This window comes from Falco punctatus, assembly GCF_963210335.1.
Source record: "Falco punctatus genome assembly, chromosome: 9".
Taxonomy (NCBI): Eukaryota; Metazoa; Chordata; class Aves; order Falconiformes; family Falconidae; genus Falco; species Falco punctatus.
In genome coordinates, this window is record NC_137589.1 from 10062380 (window position 1) to 10075208 (window position 12829).

Consider the following 12829-nt stretch of genomic DNA (forward strand, 5'->3'; position numbering starts at 1 on the left):
TGCTCTGGTCATGGGGTTTGTGACATTTCTCCCCTGCAGGCGGGTGAGGTTTTAGGGGCGAAAGAGGGGTGAGGCTGGAGCAGGGAGCCTTGTTTGGGAATTGTTGTGTTTTAGTTTGTATTAAAGTAGTGTCACCTAGAGGCTCCAACCAAGAATACAGCCGCGGGGTGCTGGGCACCCTGAGTACAGGCGCCGGGAGGCAGCTGCAGAGGCAGAGCAAGGTGCAGGCACAGAGCTGCCAGCGAGCAAGAGCAGGTCAGGGACCTCGGGTTTGGGCTGTATTTGGACCGTTCTGATTTGTGACCCTGTGTAACTGCAGAGTGTTTGGCCTGGGCAGATCTCTGACACCTCTCCTTGTCATCAGATGCTCTCCTCTCTGGGTGTCCATGAGTGACAAAAGAAGACAGGGGAGAAATGACAGTCAGTGTTACGCTGGCAGTTAGTTACCTGCACATCTTGGCGTCGGCTGAAGAAGTTTGATAGAGTCAGTAGATTTAAAGGCCTCTGTGGACTCGGTGTGTCAGCTACCAGTCAGGTGGCATGACTGTGCTTCAGAAACGTTAAAGACCCCTGCAAAACTGTAAAGCTGGCTTGAGGGCTAGCAACAGAAGCTAGCCGCTGAAAGCCCAGTTGTGAGAAGCCTGATGCCCAGGCTTGCAGTGAAAGGTTTTTTTGGGGAAAAGCTAACATCTGGTGCTTTTCGGTAGTAGTTGATAGATTTTCAGCGTTTAAAATGGAGATGGATGTTTTCTAAAGGTAGTGGTTTAGACACCTGGCTTTCTCAAGAAGGGTTGTGGAAAATCACCGGGAAGGCGTAATTCCAGTATTTATCCTACTCCACCACACATAAAGTACCACTGCTCTAGGAGGATGTGTGCTTCCCTAAACCATGTGAATCTCTCCTTCCTCAATCGATGAAGGCATGTAAATAGAGTATCAGATACACACACAATTGCATTAATGACAACATAAACATATTTAAAATACAGCATGTTCAAATAATGCCACAATCCATGGATAAATTACAGTGATTCACTAGTATTAATTTACTATATGGATGTCGCTTTTTATTAAGCAACTTTTATTAGAACTAACTGTCTGCATCTGACATGAAGTCTGTAACTATTCCAAAGAGGCTGGATATCTGGATATCTGACTGGTTCTGTTTTCCTAGTACTGGGATTAAGAAAAGCTGTGTAGACCTAAGTACTGATGTACCTCTCTGGCATGAGTGTTGTATTACTGGTGGTTTCAGTACATTTGCCAGCAGCTAAGAAATCCTTCCTCATTATTGCTTGATTGCAGTTTCACTACATCATAGTTTGAGAAGTAATTTCCCTCCATCTCTTCTTTGCTCTATGGCTTCCTCTGCTGTTTGGCCTTTAATGCTGGCCAGTAGTATGTATAGGTTCATTAACACTATTATAAATTTAGTCAATACACTTTTAGTGGACTCCAGCTGAGCCCAAACTGACTCACTGCCCTCCAGGGTGTAGTGAGAGACTTAATTACCCTTGTACCGTTGAACAGGAACAATGTCATGGGCAGCATTTGCTGTGGCTGGAGAGGTGGAAGCTTCTTTCTCGATTGGCTGCCATTTTCAAGTTTAAAGAAAGGGATTTGGGGATAATTCGCAGCTCTGTATAGTAACAGCGGAAAGCCACTTCTCTTTTGCAAATGAGAATTGGATTGGTCACGTTTCATTACGGTACTTACATGGATTTTCCTTTGATGGTAGGAGTATTCCTTTGGGTTGTCTAAGGACAGAAATGCAAGTTGAAAGAGCGAAGTGGAGGGATAAATAATCCTGTAGTTGAGCGGCACATGTTCCAGCATCTCCTACTGTTTGAAACTAAAGAAGCCTTCATGCCATGGAGGAAGGGTGGTTATTGTATCCAGTATGGCAAAAGTCATACACCAACATGCGTGTAATTGGTGATGGGCCAGCGTATCGTGCTGGAGAACACAAACCCCGAGGATGCTGCGTATTTCTTATTGGGGTAACTACAGTGACATTTGAGTGAAGTGAGGTCTGGCGCAGTAGGTGTATATTAAGGGGTATGTTGATGTTCTGCAAGGCACGCCAGTATTTAGATGTCGCCGTAATTTCTGATATGAACGTAGTCTGCAATTTAAAGCTGAGTCCTGTGTTGGGTGATGTGGTAGCCATCTGGTTCAGTGTGCACAACAAATTTCTCAACAAATCTGTACCTGCTGTTTTTCTGGCTTTCAGGTGTTATGCTGGGTCCTGTATTGAAAGCTTTCATTGTATGTCAACAGTAATGGTTTCTTGAGGTGTCACCCATTTTTAACTAATACAGTAAAAATGGAGTGATATACTCTGCTTTGTAATTAGATTAAATGATTAAATAACCTTTGAGAACCCAGTGCAACCTTCCACTGAACAAATCTTCTGACTCTACCATTGGAAAGTACGGACAAGTAACACCTGAAATTTCTTCTGTGTACTGCAAAGGAGAGGAACAGCTAAGAGAACCATGCTTTGGAGGCAGAGAAAGTGAAGAATTAGTTATAACTTCATAACAGTAGGCTAAGGCATTGCTAGCTCAAAAGTTTTGAGTGTGTGTACAAATCGTACAGCATATTTGCATTAGAAGAACCTTCAGTGACTCTGTGGTTTGATTTCTGCCTATCACTACCCATCTTATTTACTCATACACTTGCAGAGTATTTGCCTTGTCCCTCAGGTTTTATTACCTGTCCACAACACATCAGCGGGGAATAGTGAGGAATGGCTGCGGTGAGTCCTTTCGCTGCTTGTGTCATGGAGAGAGCTTCTTTGTAGTCATTGAAGTATGCAAACACCCATATGTGCCATAAATATCCAAACAAATCACAGAGCAGACATCATCAAAAACAGTCAGAGAAGGAAGTAAAGTAGGAGGCATCATTCAGAGCAGGAAGAAAGAGGAAGGCTTAATAGCAGTCGCAAATTCTGGGTTAGTCATCGTTTGTCTGCATGCTGGTGGAGGGGACTTGCCGAAGCGTTGCGTCACTTGCAAATATTAGTCACTGAAGCCATTGTCTGAGCCTCTGAATGAGAGGGGCAAGGTTTTCAGCCTTCTAAGAGAAAATATGTTAAAGAAAAATGGGCTAGGAGGACTTACTGATTGCACGGTTAAATATGCCGTTATTAACACATTGTTTTATATGGATACTGTCGACATAGACATTACATGTCGAGCATCTTACAGAGAATTACTATTTTCCATTAATTTTCTCTTAATTATTTGTTAGGGGAAATTAGTCTTTTCCGTAATTTAATTAATTTTTTTTGTGTATGTGATTCTATTGCTTAATTCAGTTGGGGTATTTTGAAACAAATAGATCAGTTCAAATTCACAGTTATGTTCTAATACAGTGCTGTTGTGCTGGCACAGCCCTGTGTAATTTGTTTGAAATGACTTAGTTTTTTGTAAAACATACTCACTGTTTCATTTTACCTTGGACACTGGCTGTTGCTCACATTAGGTTATTTGTTACTTGGGACACAGGCAGTTTTTATCTCATGCGTGTGCACTTTGTGCAGTGCAATTCCTGTTCTTAAATGATTTCACTGTGTGTTATGAACAGGCTAAGGAACGAACACATAGGTGGTCCTTGAGTTTGGCTCATAGCACAAAAAGAAGAAGTGGTCCAAGCCCGGGGCATTATCTGGGGGCATGGGAGAGCCAGCTCTGAGAAGAGCCCTTTTTAGCACTTCAGCAGGTTGGTTGTCTCAGCGTGCCTTGTAGGAGTTAATTGTGTGGCACTTCATGGTGCAGGCTTTGTAGAACATGGACAAAGCCCTCATGGAACCTGTATGGATTCTTTAGGCAAGGTAGCCCTGTGCAGAATTCCAGTGATAGCTGGTAGTCAAGGTGAAAATCCTGTTCTTTACATAAAATACAAGTCAGTGGTGTTTGAAATGAGACAGCAATACGTGTGTGTATTAGATGGTATATATATATCTAGATGAGGAAGTATGTGTAAGTAAGTACATATATGGAAATGGAAAACTAATTTGCAAGTTAATAGTATGAGAACAAGCAGATTTCAAGTGGAATATATTTTACAGTTATGGGATTAATAGTACTTTCACTGGATTTAATGTATTTCATTAATTACACTAGATATGTACCTATCCTGTGTTCATTTTCAAGCCACCGATGCTTTCGTATGAAAAGAACTGTAAGAAATGTTTGCTTGTGTCTGTGGACAAAGCTAATGGAAAAACCCGATCCTTTCATCCACATATTTATCTCAAAGATGTGTTGTATATCTGCAGTTGATTTTCTAGAATGCTGATCAGCTAATACTGTTTTTGGCATGCAGCTTATCCATCGTGTAGAACACTATCTGAATTTCAATTTACTTTTGAAAATTATGTTGAACTGCTATTCCTTTAAAGGCTTTTCTGGCCATTTGGGGACCCGGTGCAGACAGTGGAGCTGCAGTCTGGTCTCTAAATCTAATTGAATTGATACAAGGCAGCTGAAGCAGCGGCTGTTGAAGAGCTTGAGATGGATTGCGAAAAATAAGTGCTTCTGAGCAACTTGCTCAGTGTCCTTGTTTGAAACTCTGCCCCTGAGTTTATTTTTACTTCCCCTGGTAACAGACCTTTATGGTAAAAGCCTTGCGCTTCAATGTAGTTAAGAAATTCGTTAATTCTGTATGGTTTTGATATGATCACCTTGCTATTAAAGAAACTATGGCTCTGAGAGAACTAGCCTAATAGCAGGAGGAGTGGAGAGTTAAGGTACTGTCAGGTGTTAATCCCTTTGTCCCTACCAGCAACTTGCCACTGTTTAAACTTCCAAAATCTCACCCTCGTAAACATTTGTTTTTGCAGTGATGGGTCTTTCCCTTACGATTCTGTTCCCTGGCAGCAAAATACCAACCAGCCTCCAGGCTCTTTATCAGTGGTCACCACAGTATGGGGTGTGACTAACACCTCTCAAAGCCAGGTAAGCTGGGTTTTATCCTCTCTCCCCCCTCTTGATACGGGTTTTCACAAATGTTTGCAAAATCAAAAACTTTTTGGAAAATCCTCTCGGGATCGGTAACAGTGTCTGTGTTCTCTGGGTCATACCTGGTGCATTTTTTTTCCCAGTCATGTCCTCTTCAGTGGCATCGGAAAGGAGGTGTCTAAGAGCTTGAGTCAGTTACTCCTTCAGCTGCATGCAGATGTCGGGCTTGGGTTTAGCATGTATCTTTTCACTATGTGGTTTCAACACTGCAAGCTTGATTCTGGGGTAATCCCAAACATCTTGGGAATTTCAGATTGAATTTGAGAGTTGTTTTCATTAAAAATAAAGATTCTAGCTAGATTCACCAAATGACAATTATTGTTGATTTTACCTGGGATTGTGTCATACTTGTGGGCTGGTGAAATCCAGTGCCAAGTCTATCCCCGCGCTGAGGTGCTAACTACCAGCTATAGGCTGTGCTCCTTGCACAGTCTTACTTTGCAAAAAATATTTCAATATGCATTGGAGGAAAAGCATGAGATCCTGGCTTCCAGGTGATCACCATACTTAATGGATTTTCATTTGGTTCTTTCTGCTCTTAGCTCTTTTTTTCCCTCTGCAATGTGTATTGAATTACGCTATACAAAAAGAAGCAGCTTTAAAGAAGGAAATGCCAATTATTTGTGATAGTGTGCTCTCCACGGGATGTGGCACAAATCAAGCTCTCAGACAGACTGGCCTTTTCTTACACCGTAGGTGAAGTGCTCCAAACACATCACCATCTATAGTGAGTGCAAATGGTACATAAATCTAACCTGTCTTTTCTACCTTTTTCAAATCAAGTGACATTAGATCCCATTCAAAATTTTCTGTGGGTTTTTTTTTCTTACTCATTTTGGTCAGAAAATCAACATTTTTTTTCTGGATTGAGCTATTTGAAAAATAAAATTATTCAGGAGCCAAATCACTCACATGGCAGTTATGTAAGCATTGGTTGTGGCAAAATCTTTCTTCAAAAAATAGAGAGGAAACAGTTACAGGCTCTGTAACATCATTTATTATTGTCGATTTCTTTTTAACACCTTAAAGGAAAAGATACCCCACCTGGGAGAGGAACACCTGAGTAAACACATAGATCTATACATTGGCTAGAAAATGGAAACACAGTTACTTGTGGAAATCTTTCACGCTAACAAAGGCAAAAGGGCTGGGTGGGAAGACTCAGAGTTTTATTCTGTCAGGAGAACTTGAACTCTTCATGGTACTTCAGGGGAATGTGCAATGAAAGAAAAAAAGTACTTCAATAAAAAGAAGAAAATGCTTCTTCAGAATCACTGCAAAGGAAGGGTGAAACTCTGGAACCTGAAGCTTGGTCGTAGCTCTTCAGAGCAGATGGAAATGAGTGACAGGGTTTTCTGAAGGCTTCGTGCTCCCCGCGGGAAAGGAATGAGCCAGGCTCACCAGTTCCCTCTCACAGATTCCCAGAGCTGATGACTTGGTCGTCTGTAGGGAACATGACCACTGAGTTTCTTCCCAAGTAGGAGACAGATTTCCATGCAAGCGATCTATGAACATCTCAATGGAAATCATAGCAATTTTGGTTCAATGGAAAAAAAATATGCTTTAAACAAGCAAACAGAGTCCTTTTAAAAACAGAACAGAGGACTCTCTTTTTCTAAGAAGCAATAAAAACAACTGACAGACTTCTGTACGCTTGCGAGAGAGTTAGATTCAAGAACACGGTTAAGCCACTGAAATTTATTTCACAGTTTTTGCATCTGTAGTAGCCTTTGCAGTGTACCAGTGGGACCGCATATTTGCAAATTCAGTTTTTTTAAATTTTTTTCAAAGTCCTACATGAAAAAAAAAGGAAAAGCTTGTACTTTCTCTTAATTGGATGAATTAGTCACCTACAGAGTATGATTCCACTAGGTCTTTATCATAACTTTTTTCGTAAGTGTGTTAGTTGGGGTTCCATCTAGTTAAAAATCTCCTGTGAAGGATAATTAGAGATCAGGAACTCTTGGAGACATCAACAAGGTGTATGCTCATTAGAACTCACAGTACAGGGTGGTGATATTTTAATTTATTGATTGCAGCAAATCAGCTTAATTTGCTCGAGGTAGTTCAAGGTCCAACCCCTTACTCTCATGTTTCTCCTCACAGGTGCTGGGAAATCCAATGGCAAATGCCAACAACCCTATGAACCCAGCAGGAAATCCCATGGCTTCTGGGATGACTACCAGCAACCCTGGAATCAATTCCCCTCAGTTTGCTGGGCAGCAGCAACAATTCTCCGCCAAGGCAGGCTCCACTCAGCCCTACATACAGCAGGGCATGTATGGGCGACCCAATTATCCTGGAAGCGGAGGTTTTGGTGGCAGGTAAGACTTCCTTGTGTGAGGTGGAGAATGGATGTATATAGTTGATGAAGCTTGTTTTAGTGACCTGGCAGAAGTGTCACGGGCTTATTTTAATTACATAAGGTCTCCGTAGCTGGCCTGCGCTGGTTAACTGAAGTATGTACTGCTTTTACAGCTTCTGAAATCAGCTACCCAAACTGCAATGAAATTCATCACAGTAAATGGAAATGGCTTAGGTCAATCAATTAGCTCTAATAAACCCCCAAAATAAAGCTTTAATTAAGAGAGATTGTTAAACAGACCACAGGCTTAGGAATGATTAACATTTAATAAGGCCAGGATGTGAAAGGTATTGATGGTATAATTTCTACGTGCATATGGAGGAATAAACTTGAGTATTTAGGCAAAGTAGCTTCCTATGCAGTGGGATATTTCTGCCCAAAGACTTACTCCACAGCAGGAATTTGAAAAGAGTTGGGGGTGGAGATGTTTGTTGTAGCGAGATGGGCAAGCTGTGTATTTATTTTGGGGAAGTAAATGCCACATTAGTGAAATAAGCCAAAACTAACAGCCTGGGTTTTGTTACATTTTGCCTTTCTGTGTCTGTGCTTGGTAAACAAAGGTGGCAAGTGCACTTAACTGAAACCTCTATTGAAGGGTCCCTCTGCAAAGCCTGCTGAAAAGGTTGTTAGCATAGTCAGTCTAGTGTGAATGTAAACTTGGGACTCGGGGAACTTATCTCTTCTTTCATCTCTGATCTGCTGGGTGACCTTGAGCGAGTCAGAAAGTTTCTTCAGCTTTGTATTAACATCTTTAAAACGGGCACAGTATACTGGCCCATATTCTAAGGATAGTTCATGTCTTGGAGTGGGAAAGGCATGGTTTAGCTTAATTTATCTTAAGATCAACAGGAGAGCTGGGTAGGAACTGCAAAAATAGCTTGTATGGGATCCAGCAGAGCTGATTGCATTGGGTCTCTCCTGGCCTTTCTGCAAAGGTTCAGGGAGGAATGCTTTTACATCGGGAACGCTTTGCATAACTCGCCACTGAGGCAGCTGGCCGCGCTGTAGTGGAGGAGGCTCTCTGTTCGTGCTGCTGTGCAGTCTGCCCCTACGCTATGGGGAAATGGAGCATGCATTAACTTTCAGGATTTCAGTTCGGCTTTGCAGTACACTACAGAGCTGCAAAGCAGCTCGCTGCCCCCAGAAGAACTGCTGGGGGTACCTGGCAGTCCCGGTGGCAGTCCTGTGACAGTTGCAGCTGAGCAACACTTGTAGCTCATGTACACACCCAGTTCCCTGTCCTGCTGGCTTTCATTAGGCATTAATGCGTGGTTTTGGAACAGCTCCAGATGAGGATCACACCAATGTTCCAACCAAAATCCACCAGGCACATTTTAATTCTCTCTTTCTTTCTTTCTTTCTTTCCTTCCCTTTCAGTTATCCCGGAGGCCCAAATACCCCTGCAGGAATGGGGATCCCCCCACACACGAGGCCGCCAGCTGATTTTACCCAGCCAGCTGCAGCTGCCGCCGCTGCTGCAGTTGCAGCTGCAGCTGCTACAGCAACAGCTACAGCTACAGCCACTGTAGCAGCCCTTCAGGAAACACAGAATAAGGACATGAACCAGTATGGACCGGTAAGAGAGCAACCTTACGTCTTTGTACCTGCCTGATGTGGACTGTTACAGGGAATTGGGCTGTCCTTCTTACTCCCTTGTTTGTTAGGGTGCCTACTCTATTTTTCTTTTGTGCATGAGATGAGCATGGTTATAAATGCTTACGAGAAACTGCTGGAATGTATGTATGGAGGTATGAGTCGATCTCCTGTGTTTTTCCCAATAAATCTTGCCTAACTGTGTTTTGTAGTTTGGAGATTGCCCCTTAAAAAAACCTGCAAGATTACCCAAAGTTACAGCTGTGTCTGACATGATATATTACTGCTGCCTTTGCCAGCTCTGTGAACCTCTAAATTTGAGTACCTGGTGAAATGTTCCAGAATCTTGGAATAGGTTTTGTACCGCTTGGGTAATTGTTTATTTTGCCAACTACAGTTGGTTGGTTGGGTTTTTTCCTTCAAACAAGGAAACAACAGTAGGAAAGAGATTTGCCTTTTAATAACGTTCTCTATGAGAACAGCTATATGAGACGTGCATTTCTGGTGATCCGTAGCCTCCAGCATGTCATGAGATAATTTTTTTCCTAAAATAAACAAGGGTTTGATCAATTCAGGTTTTTTCCTCCTTAGCTGTTTTACGTCTCTGAGTTTTAAAGTATATGGGCCCATATGCCATGTAACGTAAAGAAGCACAGCGGTTTAGTAGTGTTGTGCTGTACTTACACAGCCAACTTCCTAACTTGTTACCTTACAGTAGTAGATTAGCCAATGTAAATGATTTAATTGCTTACCTTAGACTTAATGTCTTTCTCTCTTATGTGTTCTACAATTCCAGTTGACTTTTATTATAAGTAACGTCACCCCCATCAAATGTTGGAGACCATTGAAAGGAAAATGCGACATAAATCCTCCCCGTCTTCCCTGCCTCAAAAGCATGTTCAGCTCCCTCCTCCCATTTTAAATGCATGTCGCATTTTATTCTTTTTTTTTTTTTTCTTCTTCCGTTGAAGGTTTGTTCCTCTTTCCAGATGGGTCCAACTCAGGCTTACAACAACCAGTTTATGAACCAGCCTGGTCCTCGTGGCCCTGCTTCTATGCCTGGCAACATGAACCCAGCAAGCATGGGAGCAGGAATGACGCCTTCCAGCATGAGTGGGCCACCCATGGGCATGAACCAGCCTCGGCCTCCTGGAATGAGTCCCTTCAGTACCCATGGGCAGAGGATGCCTCAGCAAGCCTACCCAGGCCCACGCCCCCAGTCTTTGCCTATACAGGGCATAAAGAGACCATACCCAGGAGAGGTAATAAAATAAAGTATATTTTGCCTACTTGATTATTTTGACTGAAGGTTGCAACATGCTGGGTAATGCGTGGCGTGCATCCCTGTGACATATGTACATCTTTTTCCAGCCTTGATTGCAATGCTGCCGTGAAATTAGGAGTGGCAGCAGCTCTTCCTTGTGAGCTTCTAAAGTGTTCTGGTTGGCCCTTGCTATGTTAGTCAAGATGACAGTCGTCAAAACCAAGAAAGTCCCAAAACCAGCTGAGCCCTCACTGTCACTTTAAGATTCTCATGCTAGATGGTGAATTCATAGACCTTAAGTAGACTTCCTTCACAGGAGTGGATTTATTTAACGTGACAGCTTAAAAGAGATGTTGAAGGTGAAATACTTCATTTGAGGCCAGTACATACGTGATCTGCATTTTCTTGGATGGTTTTATTGTTCTAAAGAAATACAGGGCATATATTGTATAAATACCAATAGTAATAACATTTATTTTGAAGACCAATTGCTTTCCAAACTTCTTGAGGCTTGGTTTTCATAGGCACTGAGATGAATATAAATCATGTTGAACTCCAGTCCCTCTGTGACAGCATTTATCTAATATAAGTTTATTTGCAGTGTGGTATTTCTGTCTGAGTTCCCATGCTGTTATATGAGGTCTGAGTGGCTTTGTAGACAAAATTACATTGCCATGGACTTGTATTATGACCTTGGGCAAAACACTTGGGTCAAAATCTTAAAGAAATTTAGACAACAAAAGATGTAGACAGATGAGCTTTTGGATTTTAAAAAGTACCAGTGCGTGTTACTATTCCAATTGGTGTGAATCGGGCAGTAGAAGCTCTTGAGAACTCCACCAGCTCTCTCTCAGCATCTGTATGTGCCTAACTGTCTTTACAAATCTAGCTGCCGGTTACTAGCTTCAGAGAGAACTTCCTGGTGAAATTCTGTATTAAACTGAGACAACAGCAGCTATAACTCCAGTTGTAGAGCTTTGAATATTATGATATTGCCCTGACTATAATAATGGTAGTAAGAGTTTATAGGAAACACCCAGAAAAGAGTACCATGACATGCAGAAAATAAACATATATTGTTGAGCTACATTTCTTTCCTGATCTGCAAACTATTATTTTTTGAAGGAAAGATATTTTTTTAAAATTAAAAAAAAAAATCAGTAATAAAATTAGTGAAACGTTTTTTGTAGGAGTTGCTTCTCTGGGAAAGCTTTTCACACTGTAAATATAGCCACTTGCTCTACAATTCAGTTAAGAAAACACAGAATGTGGCTTGTTCAGATAATTTTTATCTTCGGATTTCATATTTTAAGGAAGACTGTAAATCCCTTTTGGCTGCTTCAGAAGCAGGTTTTTCATTGTATGTGAATCTGATCATGTTACCAAGAAGTCAGTACTGAATAGTGCCCTAAATGTTACAAGCTTGCTGGTCTGGCATTCTGCACATCCTGTAGATGCTATTTGCTTATTGGGTTTTGAAAGCTTCATTTTTGAAACTTCTTATTAATCACTTGATTTGTTTCAAATTGACATTTTATTATCTTTAAAGTTCCATTTTCATGACTTAGATTCCAAAACTGCAGCACAGCACTAGCTAGCACTAGCAAGGTTGTTTATGACTAGTAATAGCTTCTCTTTAATTGTAGGATGCTGCTACAAACCCTAGCACAAGGCCAGCAGAGCAGTTGTGACGAGCAGACAGCCATGAACAGCACAGCTTCTATGCTCTGCCCATTCCAAGATTAATTTTTGTTACATTATGTTTTCTCATTGTGCTCCCATTCTCCATTTAGAAAAGGAGCCCCATGGTGGGGGCTGGTAGCACCTGCAAAAACACAGAGTTTTTATGAACACTGCATCTGGTTGTAATTCTGGTTTCTTCGAGCACGGTGCCCTTTGACAGCACTGCAAGGCTGAGTCTGGGTGCGTTAAGGTACATGGTTATTTGTGGGACCTTGATGTTTTTGAGTGAGTATTGATTTCCAGCCACCAGGGCCTTGGTTTAGGCATGAGTGGCACTAAGTTGAGGAGTGTTCACCTGGAAGGGTTTTTTTTGTGCTTGTTTTGATTCCATTGTTGAATGTATGCTAATAATCCATTCAAGAAAGCTGCTTGCGTACAACAGATCTTTGTCTTATTTCATCTCTGTCACGAAACAGCCGAATTATGGAAACCAGCAGTATGGACCAAATAGCCAGTTTCCAAACCAGCCTGGTCAGTACCCCACTCCCAACCCTCCAAGACCCCTTACGTCTCCCAACTATCCTGGACAAAGGATGCCAAGCCAGCAAAACACAGGGCAGTACCCTCCTCCAACGGTCAACATGGGGCAGTATTACAAGGTAAGAATTTTTAGATTAACTTGTTGCATTCTGGTAGGCATTTATGAATGAAATCACATTAATGACTTCATAGATACTGCTTTTACTTACTTGGAGGCAAGAGAAAAAAGCACAGTGTTTTTACTAATGTTTTGGATATCGCAGAGTCGAGTAAATAAGCCAAATCGCATTTTAACTTCAGAGCAGTTCATAAAGAAAATCGAACGTTACTGCAGCTCATTAGAGGCTTTTACAA

General features: G+C 41.7%; 1 protein-coding gene across 11 annotated transcripts in view; it reads left to right on the plus strand.

Moving 5' to 3' along the window:
• Positions 1 to 12829, plus strand: part of ZMIZ1 (zinc finger MIZ-type containing 1) — a 359397-nt gene that overhangs the window by 316882 nt on the left and 29686 nt on the right. For 9 of the 11 annotated variants that reach the window (XM_080400881.1, XM_080400877.1, XM_080400885.1 and 6 more), the window contains 5 exons: positions 4853 to 4967; positions 7137 to 7354; positions 8773 to 8971; positions 9960 to 10250; positions 12412 to 12594. In XM_080400881.1, the coding sequence (XP_080257007.1) occupies positions 4853 to 4967; positions 7137 to 7354; positions 8773 to 8971; positions 9960 to 10250; positions 12412 to 12594 (1006 nt within the window). The remainder of the gene's footprint in view (positions 1 to 4852; positions 4968 to 7136; positions 7355 to 8772; positions 8972 to 9959; positions 10251 to 12411; positions 12595 to 12829) is intronic. The other 2 variants (XM_080400883.1, XM_080400879.1) reach the window with 1 other exon arrangement.